The sequence below is a fragment of the Channa argus genome, chromosome 19 (assembly GCF_033026475.1).
Source record: "Channa argus isolate prfri chromosome 19, Channa argus male v1.0, whole genome shotgun sequence".
In the NCBI taxonomy this organism is placed as follows: domain Eukaryota; kingdom Metazoa; phylum Chordata; class Actinopteri; order Anabantiformes; family Channidae; genus Channa; species Channa argus.
The window spans coordinates 14,142,965-14,159,548 of record NC_090215.1 but is presented as its reverse complement, the minus strand read 5'-3'; the positions used below and the strand labels follow the sequence as shown (position 1 = coordinate 14,159,548).

The 16,584-nt window shown below is 38.3% G+C and overlaps 1 protein-coding gene across 5 annotated transcripts in view; it reads right to left on the bottom strand.

Annotated features, from left to right (window-relative positions):
- malrd1 (MAM and LDL receptor class A domain containing 1) overlaps nt 1–16,121 on the bottom strand; it is a 45,588-nt gene extending 29,467 nt beyond the window's left edge. For all 5 annotated transcript variants that reach the window (XM_067486882.1, XM_067486883.1, XM_067486884.1 and 2 more), the window contains exons 1-12: nt 15,789–16,121; nt 13,550–13,678; nt 13,351–13,439; nt 13,099–13,257; nt 10,679–10,775; nt 8,079–8,195; nt 7,553–7,705; nt 5,458–5,563; nt 4,569–4,936; nt 3,473–3,918; nt 523–610; nt 276–452 (exon numbers count right to left, since the gene is read on the bottom strand). In XM_067486882.1, the coding sequence (XP_067342983.1) occupies nt 276–452; nt 523–610; nt 3,473–3,918; nt 4,569–4,936; nt 5,458–5,563; nt 7,553–7,705; nt 8,079–8,195; nt 10,679–10,775; nt 13,099–13,257; nt 13,351–13,439; nt 13,550–13,678; nt 15,789–15,969 (2,110 nt within the window). In that variant the 5' untranslated portion in view covers nt 15,970–16,121. The remainder of the gene's footprint in view (nt 1–275; nt 453–522; nt 611–3,472; nt 3,919–4,568; nt 4,937–5,457; nt 5,564–7,552; nt 7,706–8,078; nt 8,196–10,678; nt 10,776–13,098; nt 13,258–13,350; nt 13,440–13,549; nt 13,679–15,788) is intronic.
- Between the last annotated feature and the right edge of the window lie 463 nt (nt 16,122–16,584).

Sequence of the window (16,584 nt, the reverse complement as noted above, 5' to 3'; positions counted from 1 at the left end):
GTAAATAATCCCTCAATCTCCATCACTCACAATAGAAAAAGGAGCAATTACACACATATCTTTGCAAATCCAAAAATAATTAAATGTGTTTTAAAAAGATGTAAAAACATACAATGTAATGCTGACAGATGTAATGGTAACGACATGGTTCTAAAGTCACTCACTAAACGTCAACTGGAGTCAGGTGTTAGGTCACATTTCATGCCCAGAGAAATTAGAATTGGTGCCATTTCATATTTTGTGACTGTTACTGAAAGAAGAACATAACATTTTACCACAATGTATTTCATCCGAGCCATCAGAACAATCATGTCTGAAGTCACACACTTTGGTCATGGGAACACACTCCCGTGGTGCCCCACATACAAACTCTCCATCAGGGCAGCTGTGGGGCTGGACAGTGGGGGTCGGTGTGGTCACTGCAGGCACTGTGGAATTTGTGGGGAGCTCTCCTAGAACAAGAGATGGTATAAAACACTACCACAATATGGTCATATTTTCTGTTATGGCACAGTCATTTACCTTCATATGGCTCACAGTCAAGGAAGGAAAGGTCATCAATAGCAATGTCTCCATTGAAGTCATCTCCTACTGTGCCCTCTATCAAAATCTGGCAAAAGAGAAAGTGAAAATAAACTCATGTGAATATCACTTTTAACGAACACTTGAACCAGAACCAGAGTTGGCCACTAGAATAGAAAGGATGGGAGTGAATATTTCACCTACACGTCCTGTACCAATGACTGCCTCCTTTATGTTTTAAGTAATGTTAACTCAACTGTAAAACATTGGCCTTAACAATAAAACTGTGTGCATGCTTGGTTTTTTCGTTTCAGCTAACTTGATACTTTGTGGACACTCACGTGGCCAGAAATTGATTAAGGTGGATTGTTCTGAAGCAAAAGGAAACTTTAAATCAAATGCCAGATTAAATAAGTTCATATTGTTCAATACAACCTTTACTACTTTTCGGGTCATACATTTTAAAGTCACCAATGCCCTGGTCATTGTTTGAGTTAGCAGGTGGCTCGCTACTAGTGGAGAAAAACCCCAAAACAATTTTGTTTTCTCAGGAGTTGTTGGACACCAGAGATTGAACAATACCACACAACAGTGCACTAATAAAAGACTCGAAATGTGTGTTGCTCTATTGTGGCAACTATAAATGCATGTAAGGATTGAGGTTTCTCAAAGCCAAATACATGCAAACATCGTTTACTAATATCACAATGAATTTTACATGTGAAATTATATTTTTTAGTAAAACCCCTGCATTATGAGTGTATCCAGTTAAACAGAAAAATGCATGTAATTCAATGAAGAGCACTGGTATGAGTACTGACTAATAATTACACCTTGTCCTCCGTCTGTCTAGATTGGACTGATGTTTAATAGCGATTCACATAGAAAACAAAAAAACAAGTTTTATTGGATTGTTTGCATTCTGTCATGCCAGTAGTAGACTCATTATTTTAGTTTTTCAGTTTTTTCACAGCTTTCCAATGCAACAAACCATTGGCTGGTAAAAAGATTGCTTCAGATAAGTTGCGTCAGCTGCCATCTGGGCTGTTGACACGGTGTCGTTGCCAAGAAGTGAAACATAATTTAAAAATAAAGAACATGGATAAAGTGTCATTGGCCTAAAAAACAACAAAAAAAAAAACTCTTGAACCCCAAAAGTAAAAAAATATATATATATAATTTTTCAGCTTCTGATGTTTCTGTCACTGTTATCAGGCCAGTACATATGTGCACTGCAGAATAAGGCATATCTAATAAACAAGTAAAGCCTTTTAAATGTTTATCTGCAAGAGGCACCATGTGAGTATTTACTGTAGGATTCTCACATGACACGTTAGCAAGATTCGAGTAACCGTGTTTCGAAAACACAGTTTGAAACATCTTTCTCATAATCAGCCATTTCTTCTTGCTGCTTTGAAAACAATGTAATTAGATTTCATGCGATACAGTTTGTTGCCGGTTTTGCATATATTTTATTACTCCTAACTCAAGCTCAGACACTCTCAACACCGAAGATTGCAAATTGTTGGTCGCATTAAATATCAGTGTAATTTCAAACGGACTACATTTTTAGTCCTGATGTCCAATAATTATGATTTGTGATTTCATGGCTCTATGCCCACTATGTGAGCAAATAAATCAGACATTTGCCAGTCCAAATCTGGATTTAATTCATCACTCTCTCTTTTTTCACTTTTACCCCTTCTGCAGTCGATTAACTTGACAAACAGGGGGCCTGTATTCAATGCCATAATGGAGGAAAAGTCTTTAACTGCCTGTCAAGTAATACTTGCTCATGAGTAATGACAACAGAACTTCCATCTTGAGGGATCGATGTCGAGCAGTAAAGCTATTAGATAGATCTCCATCATGCAACGCTGGAGTGCACTCTTAAATAGAGACTCATTGCTTCACTAGCATTTCATTGTGTCTACTGGGGACCTGTTTACCTGATGCTCATGTCTGTGGGTCTTTGATTATTCTGGAGAACTGAATGCAAATGATTCAGTGCAGGATGTGATATGACTGCACTGATGTTCAAGTGTTTAAACTAAGATTAAGCTTTACCGGTACTGAATAATTATCAAGAGCATGTACTATATGTTGCATCCATGTAAAGTAAAAGCTTTAAGATGTATTATTTTCCATTTCCTTCCATGTTATGAATCTTTATTATACTTGTATGTGTATAAGTCCATAATTCAACTCATGTTACTTATTGCAACTTTTACAGAACAAAAAAAGTTCTCATTCCATGCTCCAAAGCTAAAGTAATTATCTTTTCTTCCAGACCAATGGTTTGATTTTTAAGGAATGCAAAAAAATAAAAAAGATATATGCTGTATATGAGAAAACTGTCTTTTGTAAGAATTGGTCTCATCTGATCAGATGATAAAAGATGCAGAGACTCTTGCAGCAAGCGTGCACACTTCCAAAGAATTCCGTTCATGCTGTGCCCATATAACCCTCATACAAGAAGCTTTGCCTCCTGTTTCCAGAAACCCGGTTAGGCCAATTAGGATTTTTATCAGCTAAAGAAAATCTAAAATGATTAACAATGGCAGTCTAAACACTCTTACAAAAGTACAAGTGATGACAGTATTGCATACGATAAATACTATTGTTGCTCTCATGCTTCATTACTGTTTATTCAGCGGGAAAGTTTTGCAGTCAGAGATCCTTCCACTGTAAAGGATTGGGTCCAAAAGCAATATTTATGATGACTAAGGACGTGAACCTAATCTGATGGATGTGATTAGAAAGCTGGAAAAAATCAGAATCATGTGAAAATGCATTTGAATAACCAGGTTTCTCTACGGTGCATGTTTCAAAGAAATGAAATCAAAATAGGATAATTGAATACAAAGTAGATGTTTGAAAGATTCAGATGCCTAAACACTCACTTAAAAACGGTGTGTGGGGCATTAAACCTCATCCTTCGATTAGTTACCTGAAAAGGACGAGCACTGTTGAGGTAGAGAGTTTTCCTGTGCCATAGGTTTCCTTGGTCTCCATATCGAACCCACAGCATATGACCGCGGCCTGTGGCCGTGGTCCTGAGGTACACTGCCAGGCAGAACACATGTGACCCAAACATGTGGTAATGGAAGCGAAAAACACAATGGTGGCGGGAGCTTGAGGCGTTTTGGCCGCCCTGGTTAGTGGGCTGGAAGACTCTGCTCAGTAGCACAGCCGTGTCCTTAAACTCCTGGGGGAAAGATGACTCAATGTAAAGATAGTAGCCATATGTGGTGCCCAGTGTGTGGTCCTTCCAGGGCCCTGTGTTGAAGGTTGGAGTGGGGCCTTTGAGGCGGGTCCAGTCAAACACATCGCCTCCACTCTGCTCCTGTTGCCAGCCGCAGAGTCCGTGCTCAAAGTCACACTGCAGCTCTGAGGCTGTGAGAGATGACAGGAAATTATATTCAGCTGCACCAGAAAAGAGCAACAACATAAAGCTTCAGTGACTGCTACACTCAACTAAATTACAATTATAGTGTAATGTAAGCTTCAGAAGGACAAATAGAAACAATTGGGTGGGCAAAACTAATTACCTTTACTCAGCTACTGCAATTAAATGCAATTATGTAGATAAGTACTGGAGTATTTCCTTTTTTTCCTACTAGATTATCTGGCAGCTATAATTGCCATGATAGCAAGACTCACTATGCAGTAGAATTGGAGGGGTTTGGTTATATAATATGTAATTTATTAACAGGACTATTGACTTTTATGCCAAATTATCATGTATGTGCTGGAGGTGAAGGTATTATTACCAATTTCATATTTTTGAGTAACAATGTATAAAATTCGCAAATCAAATATAACTACACTTGTAAAACGCAATACAGTTTTTGGTTTTGTTTTGTTGGGTTTAATGTATTACAACCTACAAACAAATTTAAAAAAGAAGTGTCTAGCTGTGGGGCCTAAGTTTAGTTGAAAGTCATGTCCACAAATAGAGTCTCCCATCTAGTTTTTTCAGATTTTAATATTGGTATCATTAGTATCATGATCAATAAAACTTTGTAACCATCAGAGACACTCACAACATCCCTCCTCATCCGAACCATCCCCACAGTCATCCACAAGGTCACAGCTCTGCAGATACTCCACACATGCTTTAGTCTGAGTGCAGTGGAAATGTGTGCGTGGGGGACACTCTGCCACTGCAGGGGGAATCGAACAGTTTTCAAAAGTAACATCATCCAAGGCAGAGATCCCATCAAACACACCAAGGCTGATCTTAGCCAGAGTGATCTGGAAGGGCTGGGTGATGCGTCCCAACTGCACTCTGACCTGGTTCCAATGGGTTCCCTGGTCGTACAATGTTCTCCATATGACCGTGTTGTTTTGGACTCCTTGGATCCGAAGGTACATGTCTGCAGCACCCACGGATACACCTGAGTTATAATGCCTACATGAAATTAGTCAGAGGTGACCATTAACAACTTTAATAACAGCAAAATATGGAATCTTTACACCACATACTTTAAATCACAGATTCCTCTTCAGACAATGCACATGCTTACTAAATATATCACAGAATTTAGCTTAGTATGTAGAAAAATGTAATACATGAAATCTCCAGCACTTTAAATGCAGGAGTAGCTTTGCAATCACCCAGTGGAGAAATACAATTTGTCATTTCACATAAACTTTTAGGGCCCATAACACTATAAAAACATGACAGATTTAGATGTGTTTCTTATTGTCTTTAACTATAAAATAGGAGAGAACTGAGCTGACAGAGGGGAATTAATGGGCAGAGGTGAGACGGAATTAAAGAAAAACAGGTAGAGAAATAAGAGCTGGCAAGGTGTCAAATTGTTAGTGAATTTACAAATAGAATAAAGTTGGGCATGATGAAATGTGTGTTGAACAACTTTAAAATGTCCAGAGAAGTGAAGGTTGGTAGCATGGGGACCAGGGTCTCACCAGAAGATCATGGTGCAGCCTGAGGCTGACTGTTGGAACCAGGGTCCACGGAGAACAGCGCTCGGAATAAGACTGCTGCTGTTTTTCAGTATAAACATGAAGTGGCCTGCAGTGAGTGAGACAACAATTAATATTCAAACCTTCTGTTTGTGCTGCCAGACAGTCAGTGAGTCACCTTTAAAAATGGTAAAACTGTTGCGGAAGCAGCCAGTCGAGAAGCCCATTTATTATTCAGCTAAAGGCCTTCACACATTGTTTTTGTCGCCAGATAGGTCAAATTAATCTATTTAGAAATATCTCTCCCTCTGGGATTTCTGTACAACTTCAAGTGTGTCTTAAGACTTGTTGGGCATGCAATAAACTTTGTTGTCTCCAGTTGTCAAGGCAACATTGCCAGGCCATAGGGACAATGGCAATTGGCTTGTCAGCAGAGTGCAAATGTGCAAATAGCAGCTTTGTGCAGCAGTGATGTGCAAAAGACCATTTAATGTCACAAAAGTAAACAAACCAAGTTTCACCAAGTTTTCACTCTGGTGGTAAAAGGTGAACTTACATAACACCAGGATTGTTGAAATGTTAATAATTGTGATAAGACGGGTATTTAAAAAAAAACAATCCCAGCTGTTTTTATGTGTACTTGTAATATCAGTACGTTTATGACGTTGATCTTTTTTTTGAGTGAATTTGATCGTACGTGTCTGATTGATGTGGATTGAGATGTTTGTTTTGTGGCGTAAATGTTCTAAATAATTTGATGTAGTAACATAATTGTCAGTCGAGGATTCAAATCTCGATTACATTTTATGTGACCTGATAAAGCTGCAACATCAAATTAATGTGACTGTATGTGGCCTTTTTTCCTGGCTGATTTTACCTTCTTCTTCTTATTTGATGTTTAGATTCAAAGTCAGATTAACTACACCAAGTCATGTACAGTAAAACTCATTAGAGTCAAAAGCTTTTATCTCATAGCTGCTGCTTCGGTTAATGCTTCGTCATCTTAATGACGAAATTTCACAATTGCAGATAACAATTAAAAAGACAAGTACATTTATCTTAATCTTTAGGTGGGGCAAACCATGGCCACATCACCTCAGCCAGGGGCGATCAACTCCAGTCCTCAAGAGCAGTAGCTCTGCTTTCTTTCCAACTATCCCTCCACTGCCCACTGCAGCATTCAGAAGCTAGAATATAATGATTGTGTAGTGACTAACATGGAATATTAGCACTTACTTATAATACTTGTTTGGTAAAGCTAACAGAAGCGGTGTAGACAGTATGAATCCTTCCTGACTAATGCTGTGGTGTGTGAAGTGGCGGTGTGATAAGAGTTCGAATATTTTCTTGGCTCACATTTAAGTACCTAACTGCCAAATCAGCACCGTGTGAACACCACCACACGCCTTCACATTGTTGCTAACTAGATAAGCCTTTGAATGGTCACAGTCACATTTTGTAATTCTTCAAACAGACGCTCCCACCAGGATGCATAACGCAGACTTCAGTTTGCTGCCTCCAAATCTGCTCTGTATGTTGTGAACACAGCACAATATACAGAGCAAAAACAACAGATGGTGCTGCAAAAAAAAAAAAAAGAAACGAAAAGAAATCTGCATGTAAATCACCCTGCAAAATATTCCTTATCAAATCTAGGTGCTGAAGAAGTAAATGTAATATTTGGAGTAAAGTATAAAGATCAAATGAGGCACATATAGTAGTGTTGCATTGCATAAACACACCATGGGACAGATGGGGTTTCAAAGTGCACATACAGTAGTACAGTGTATATCAGTGAATGATGTTGTGTTATTATGCAGAATGGATACAACATACGATGATTTCTTTTCCATTAGTTAGATGGCTGAGAAAGCATTTCTCTGTAAAGTGCTTAGCTCTCAAAAAAACACAGCCTTGGGAATTTCTGTCCTTCCGACAAAACATTGATTTAAACTGCAGATAATAAAATCTTTTGCCAGTTATTTATGATCAAAGACCCCAGACACATTAGCATTTTCTCAACAGATCATCACAATTCTATTAAAATACCAATGGCTGATGATGCACAGGGCAAATTGTGGCTCTGCTACTGTACTACCTTCAGTGCTGTTTGTAGAGTGGTCCAAAGGTGGCGGGTGCCCTTGATATTCTGGAGAAACCTCCAAAGATGAGCCCCTGACCCAGTCAAAGCCATCGCCAGGGGTGAACTCATACCAGCCACAAGAACCACCTTCAAAGTCACACCGATGAGCTGAATGGGCAAAGTGAGAGAATTTATTAAATAAAGTTAAGACTAAGTGATCAAGTGCTCAAATAATGAGATTTTTGATATTTCTCTGGTTCTGAAACTCCGTGGGTATCTACGGTACTGTATAGTGTCATGCCAACAAAACAGAAACAACAGAAACATTTATATCTCAGAATTGAAGTTCAAGAAATACAATTAAAATCGAAAATCGTGAAATCATAAATACATAATGTGAGTCTTTTGTTTCTGCAGTACGTTCAATTACATTCAAAACACTGTTTAAAGTCAAAAAGTATTGAGAGTACACAATAGGAAAAACTAAATTAACTAATGACATGTGCATTGATTCTGTTACTTCACAAAAAAAAGTGCTTACGGCAGCTGGATTCATCCTCTCCTCTGGGACAATCTGGGGTGAAGTCACACATCTTGGTTTCCTCGATACACTCCCCACTGTGACAGGCAAACCATGAGGGAGGGCAAACACTGGTCTCTGCCACAGGAACCAAAGATGACAGATTCATATAATATGAAGAAACTACAGTATTTAGTTACAAGGCAAATCAGATGTAGCCCCACCTGATACAAAAAGTTTATACTGTTTGATTTTATCATTAAAAAACGCTCTTGGGACAAACTCTAAACGGCTGAAAGAGATAATTACAGTTTTTTATATGTGTACAACACCTTTCTATTTATTCTATGTTTAAAATGAACATCATTTACCTGTCTGCCTAACTCACTTAACTTAAAGAGGTGAAAAAAATTAGAGTTAGACCAAAGAATCTCAAAGTACAGGCCAGTTAGTAATATCAAATAATATCTGTAATAAAGTTGGTGGTGGTCATTTTATTTCCAAAATTATTATTATTAATATTCAGACATGAAAACGGCCTCGACTTCAGATGTGTAACGAATGATAACTGAGTTGTGAAAGACGCATAAAACTTCAGCAGGAAACAAATTACAATAAGATGTTTTAGTCTTATTTTCGCGCACCGTCCAGTGTTAAATGGCTTCATATTTTTGACAGTGCATATGTCTATTTAATTGCTGTGATGTGATCCCATAATTCAAATGTGGGAACAATAAGGGACATCAGAAAATAAGGAGTCCTCTGTAAGTGACAATACTAGATGTGGGCCACATATCAAAACAATTTTCTAGTGTCATGATCTTCTCCTTGTTTCATCTGGTTATCACAGTTTTAGTGTTGTATCTGTCGTTCACCCCATGTGTACTTCCCCTGTCTATTTCACTGGTTTTCCTTTTCGGTTTTCTAATTCACTCTGTCTGCTTTCTAATTGGTTCTTTTGCTCACTGTCTCTGGGTCACGCTGTCTGTCCTACTTTGAGCCACTCTTTTCACTCTGACTTTATGTTAAGTCGTTCGGTCTCTTCTTCGTGTGTAGATTCTTGCTCTATACATCTTTATAGTCTTGACTTTATTCTGTAAAGTGCCTTGAGATGACTTTGTTGTGAATTGGCGCTATAAAAATAAAGTTGAATTGAATTGAATTTTATCTCCCGATTCACTGAGTTGCACATTTGCTGTTGTTCTCTATATGTTTGGGTTCCAGTTTTTTGGGCTCTGCCAGCCCCAAATTTAGTTTCACCATTCGCAGTGCCCACTCCATGGGTGATTTGCTTTGTCCCCCTGCCCAGTTCTGAGCTAGTCTTATTATCCACCTGGCCAAGTTGACATTTACCTTTTTATATAGTTCATTCAGTCTGTTTTTGTGTTGTAGCCTTATTGCATTAAGCCTGATTTAGCCATTTAGTTTACTCTGCTTGTTTTTAGTTTCTCCTTAGTCATCCAATCTGGTTACTGTTTAGCCTTTTTGGTTAGACAGCTATAGGCCCATCGATTCTGGCATGTCATGCATATTAAACCATGTCTTAGAAGTAAAGCAGTGGGCAGTGAAGTGTAATTTTAATGGGAGACTATTGGTAATTTCTCGAGGACTTTTGATATGACAATAAAAAATAATGTAGTCATAAACAGGGCTGCTGGTAGGAAGAATCCAGAGTTGCTTTACTACTATCTCTTGAGGTTTTGTTCAGTTTTTGGTTTATGTTTTCTGAAACTTCTTGGGAACAGGAGACAGGTGGCAAGGTGACACTGAAATGTGTCATCCACATACTCTGCTACACTGGTTGCAGTCTTCTTTGCTTGTATTTAACACTGTACTTAACTTCAATCTTGAATAATTTTTCCATTCATTTAGGAGAAGTGAGATAAATATAGTTTTGTACACACATACTAATTTTAACCTTGCCTGCTTTTCAAGAGCTTTGGCTCTGAACACTGGCATCAAATTCAAACCACATAGTGTAATTAATTCTTCCTCCACTTGACAAACAGAGTGGCCTTGATGTTTCACCAGAGGAAGAAAGAGCTGTTAAACCCGAAGGGCAGCAAGTGTAAAGATGCTATGATTTGTGCATGCAGCTAAAAATCTAAATTCTATCCAAAATGTCAACAGGACGGGCCCTTTTTTAAAGGCCACCAGCCAACATGTTCAGCTGTATCATATTCACCACTGAGCTGCAGGAAGAACACTGCAGCACTGTGGCCGTGATGGCTCCATATTCAGCACAGCAAAATGTGCAGTAAGCACTATTTTAATGATTCAATCTGTCTGTTATCAATCAGTCCTTTAGTGCCTTCCTCCTGATATCAGTATTCAAAATAAGTTTGTGGAGCTCTGTTTATGCACGGCGTGATAGCCCAGTTCAGAATGCATGGGTGTGTCTGTGTGTTCATGTGTGAGATACAGATTAGATTTGGAGAACCTGGGATCCGGGCTTACTAACACATCACATGCTTTAATGATTTAACTAATTAATTTTCGTTTTTCTGTCCTTTTCCATTTTTCTCATGGCCTATGAGCCAGGTTATGACAGTGGCAATGTTTTAAAAGGCAAGAGTCTAAACTTGTTCCATCTGTGTGGATGGTATTAATGGTAGCACTACCAGGCTGACTCCTACAGTCAGGACTGAAGGACAGATCATCGATGGCCAGGACATCAGAGACGTCACTGTCGGCTGAAAGTTCCCCTTGAATAATCACCTGGTAGACACACAGAAAATCTTTATTTTATCATTTACAGACGTTTGAACATCGTTCTGTATTTTCAACTGCATGCAGGCTGCAAATGTGTGTAAGCATCTAAATATGCAGTACAGTAAGTGTTGTATGCTGCCTGTGTTAGATCAATGTGACTCCCCCATCAGAAAACAAGTGAGGTCACAGTCTTTCTAGCAGACCTGTGAGGCACAGCACTGTTTTGAACTAATTGCTAACTTCAGTATGCTTACAGTGACAGTGCAAAAATGATTATGGTAGCTGGTAATATAGGAAAACTATTAAAATACTAAATTATTTCTGTAGTTTTGCAACTGATGTTACAAAATGCTTTATATAAATACTCCATTAATCATTTTAATTCCATTAAAATGATTACACTGTGTGTATCAAAATTCATGTCAATCCATTAGTTGTCATTTAGACATTTTAATGAAAAGCAAAAATAGTACATTTAGATACATCAAAAGGCCAAAGTCATTAGGATCTATGAATGTCTGAATGGGCAAATGTTTGGAATCAGTGTGGCAGATTTTTGGTATGGTAGGTGAACATCTGACCTGCTGGTGGTGCTACAGTACAGGTCAGGGGGTCATTAAATCAGTGACTTTATTCTTCTGGAGAACATTACAGTCCATACAAGGCCTACAGTACATACAGCCCCATTGCTAGTATTACTAACATCACTGTGGCTGTCATGGTGCTTTCCAACACAAATATCACACATTCACTGATCAAAGTCCACAGAACAGCTTTATCTACAACAGTGGACATTTAGAACCCTTCATTTATGGCTGATTTTTACAAATGATAACAACTGGATTTGGAAAATGTACTCAAACACAATAAACTAAACTTTGAGGCAATACAAGTGTGAGTGTACATAATTGTTTATTTTGGATTTCAGACCAAAGTGTTTATCTGATCCAGACAGCGTAGCCTGGCTTTTAGGAAAAAGTTGTATTTTTTATATTCAGAATCAGTTAGTGAGTAGCAGTAGCAGCTCTACAAGTAGATGAGAGTTTCTGTTATCTGTTTCTAGCTGTGGGCCAAGTGGAATATTTTTTAAATATATATACCCAAATCAAAATAAAGCTTTCCAAAATATCAACTCTTAGGAAGTCTAAACTTGATTAGGGGAAAGTGATTAGATCATTAGGTAAACAGTGAGAAATAAAAACCTACTTCACCAAACTGCCTTCAAGACAAGAAGATAAATAGAGGGGAAAGTGAAAGTTGCAGAGTTGACCTACAGTATCTTTACTTCTCTTATGAAACTGGGCTGGCAGATGGTGAAGCCAGTGAAGGGAAAAGGGTGATAGGACATGTCTGACAATATCAGAAGGACACAAGTGGAAGGTTCAGAGGGCTCCATATGGTCTCTGAAGGGTCTACTGAGGTCAGGAACTTCTCAGTGCACAAAAAAAGCTCCTGTAGTGAAGCTCGTTTTAACTGTTATGTCTCTCTGAAATGCACCTTTTATACCCAGTCATGTTACTGACCTGTTGCCGATTGATCTAATTAGTTGTCAAATGCTCCTCCACTTTTTCTTGGCAATTACTTTTCCAGCCCTTTGTTGCCCCTCTTTCAACTTTTTTGAGATGTGTCACTGCCATCAAATTCATTATGAGCTAATATTTACCATGAAATGATAAAATGTCTGATATTATCTGATATCTGATATTCTATTGTGAATAAATTCTATTGTGAATAAAATTTAGGTTGATGAGATTTGCAAAGCATCGCATTCTGTTTTTATTTACAAGTAAATAAAACTTTTTGGGAATTGGGGTTGTAAAATTAATATACTGAATTTTAAACAACATTTTTGTACACAGTAATTTGCTGCATAAAAACAATTTAAAAAATGAGAATGGAATATTTGGCATTCTGCATTAAAAATTACTTTAACAATTATCTAAATAGCGGCCACTCAATTTTCTTTATAGATTTACTAGTTTTCTGTATTTCGTACTGTGAAGTTCAACTTGTAACAGTTTTCTGTTATAAGCTCCTCGTCATTTTCATGCCAAACTCTTAATATGCAAATAATAACTACATAAAGTCATCAAACAAATGCATAAGTGGAACGTAATTCCTCTCAGGTCAACTTCTGCCCAAAGTAGCAACTTGTGGCTAAAATCACCTTCTTCCAGCAGTCATGTTTGCAACCAAGAACAAGTGCTCGTGGACTCTTTTTTCTCAATCATCCATGGATGTACAGTATTGACAGTAATATCACAACACAGTTTATATAGTATAATTAGACAGTATAACATTTTAATGCTACACTGTGAGTGTTACAGACCTGAAAACTGTCATGACTGGAAAACCGAATCACTATCTGCAGCCATGTTTCCACCTGTGGTTGTTCGGACAGTTTCCACATAACTGCGCTCTGACCCAGAGACTGAACCAGAACCTGAAGATCACCACGTGTCCCCCCAACATAATAATAAAAACTCATCTGTTGAATGAAAATGTGCAGAAGATATAATCATTGCCATCATGTTTTTGGTACTTTTGGCTTTGTTTACAGCTGATCGGGAGAATGTGTTACCTGGCAAGTCTGAGTGGGCAGGAATACAGGACTGTACAGAACTGCTGCGGTTCTGTTTCCAACAACAGTTATAAGGGACAGGAAATATGCTGAGGAAGAGATAGATTATTAGGCGGGTGCGTATGAACAAAACCAATACAGGTGTATTTACAGTAGATGGTGCACTATGCCCTTTGGGGCCAATGTCAGCTGCTCAAACCTGATAAGTAGTTGTGGTCATGATTGAGTCCTCGGACCTCGATGGTTCTGGACCATTCAGAAAATGTCTCTGAGCTCTGGGTCAAGTTACAAAGTCCCTCCTCGAAGCTGCACATTTTATATTCAGAACCTTCCAAAGAAAACACATTTACACTTTCACTGACTGCTTGTTCACTAACGTTTTAGTTTTTTCAGTCTGAAATATATTTCACCATAAATCTGTGTTTGGGGATTAGGCTGTGGGCTTCACACACCATAAAGATTCATCAGCTCAGAACAGCTCAAAGACTGAATGGGTTTCCATTTTAAGATTCTTTTTGACTTATAGCCAAATGTGCAAAGAGGGGCTATAAAGCTTTAGTAATAATACTGTTGTATTTTAAAAGGAATTGTGCCACAATATCTGACACAATGTCTTCACAGAACCCTGTTGTACTTTTGCCTATTCCCATGTTTAAAGTAGGAGATGCTGATACGTACACATAGAATATAAATTGTGCTTTTGGTATGTTTCCAACCCATTCAAAATTTAGTTTTTAAGAAATAGTGCCTGTTTAAATATTTGTCTAATTTTTTAAATATTACTACTTAACTCCACATTCCAAACCATTTTTTATTGCACATTTGCATTCAAGGGTGTATGAAACATCACAAAGCTTTTGTGGCAGACAAGATGGCTGACCACAGCACAGGTAGATATAGCTTGGTAGTTGGATCAAGAGCTGAGCAAAGCAACGTATCACACAGTGTTAAATTAAAAGCTTTTTAAGGTTATCAGGTGAGTGAGCAAGCAAGCTCTCTCAACCGCTTAGGGACCTGGTCAGGTTAGGCAAGTGTTTTCTAGCATCATACATGGCAGGCAAACCTGTGGTAACTTAAAGCAGGTAAACAGTAACTGGGAAGACATAGAGGGAAACCAGCCAGGCTGAGACAGAGAAAACAATTAAGTCACTAAGTTCAGTCTCGGGACAGGCATACTGAAGACATACATTGGGGAAGACAAAGCCAGACAGCAGCCAGAGCAAAGGGAACTCTGGAGAGCCATAAGACAAAGCTTGATTCACAATCTGACAATGTGTATGTGGAGGCTGGGAGCTTGTATAGTGTCCCTAATGAGCTGGAGCAGAGCAGGGGAGCGAGCAGAGTGGAGTTCGGATGAAAATCGGGGAAGCTAGAACAAAAGAACTGGGAGAAGCTGACTAAGTGTATGTGTATGAGGCAGGTGAGTGAGAAAGAGGACAGACTAAGGCTGTGTTCAATGTCTCTCCCTGCTCATATATGCTGTGGTGTGTTTGCCATTTGTAGTAGTGTCCGAATGTCGAGTGTGTAAATCTGTCCACTGGTGGACTCAAGGCAGCCACACTGGAAGAACAAAAGTACGTGCACTGTGCACGATCCAACAGTGCAATGCTCCTTGACTCAGAGATTAGAAAAATACTGTTATACACATTAGTGATGACACAATATGACACATTTTTTAAGTGTACAAAGTAGTTGACTGCTCACTTCTGAGTGAACTAGTTAATGTATGTTATATAGGGAATAGTAGGGAGGAATTTCAAACAAAGCTCACGTCATTTCCTTCAGGATTTCAGACCTTTCTGAGATTGTTGCGACCTACAATTTATGATTCAGCAGGTTCTTTGCTGTGATCGTGGCAAATATTTAACGAGGGGCAGGACTGTGACATTACATACATGAATTGTATATATAAAGATAAAATTCTTTTTCTTGAATTTTTAAACATAAAACACTCTCCTGCTAAATGCCAACAGGGCTTTTTAAACTTCAAAAGGGAAGGAAATCGTGAAACTACTTTCCAATATGTAAGTGGGAAATGAACACTAAATAGCCTCAGATGAGATCATACAGAAATCATGTATCTATATTTCAAGCATCTTTTATCTTGTCCACTTGAAGGTCTTTTAAATCAGCTGCAGTCATTTCTGAGTATGAAAGAGTGTGTTGTTCAGTTCAGCTGAAAATGTTTTTTTGAAAATACCATTATGCCACATTATGGGTATTCACATTTATTCACCAATTACATCCATCAGCAGAAACAGGCAATTTTCTTTCCATGCTTTCATAACCAGCAGCACTGTAAAATATCTATAATCTTTTAATTTTTTGCCGGATTTATTTCTGTTTTACCGACTCTTTATCACCTCCTTTTGCTTTTCACGTCTTTAATGTCATTCAGCTTTTCAAATATTAGATGTATATTCTTTTGCTTTACTCACAGTTTTCCTCGTCACTGCCATCTCCACAGTTGTCAGTGAAGTCACACACACAATCTTCAGACACACATGATCCTTGAGAGCAGTTAAACTCCTCGCTTAAACAGCCTCCAACACACTCGGGGGTAAACACCAGATAGACGGCCGCTGACAGCCACACCGAGCCCAACACCGATGTCATCATCCTGGTTGCCGTTCGTATTTAAGTCCAACACCTCATTTCACCTCCAAGCACAACATTTTGCTGTTCAGACGTTTGAAGGAGCTCCAGTGGAGCAAGAGTTTTGATTTGCTGTGTACAGTTGGATATTGGATCCCATACGTGTTCAAGCTGTAAATATGTTCTCAAGGGCAATAAATGGTTTTTATGGCTCTTGCTCAATAAGGGCACGTCAGTGGTTTATGTCTTCCTGTTGGGCACAGGGTTACAAGCAGAAATCATTTCAATGTGGATTCTAAGAGATTTTTAACAATTTGGCTAATATTATGAAAAAAGAAATATTTGTGGGATTAAAAATATGACACTAGTCATTTCAAAGAAATGTTTGAACTCCAGATTTCAGTAGTGTTTGGGCTATAAGTTCATTACAGACACAAATTGAAATAAACAAACTTTAAGGCAGAGAGTGAAGTGTATGAAATATATGAGTCACCAGAAAATTAAAACTAGAGTTAGTAAACTATGTAAAATGTCAACACACCGTAATATGTGAAAGTGGCCGTAGGGAGTAGGGAAAGTAACAGATAAGCACGTGATATACCAGAAGATAATGCAACATTCGAGGTTTATGGTGTAGAG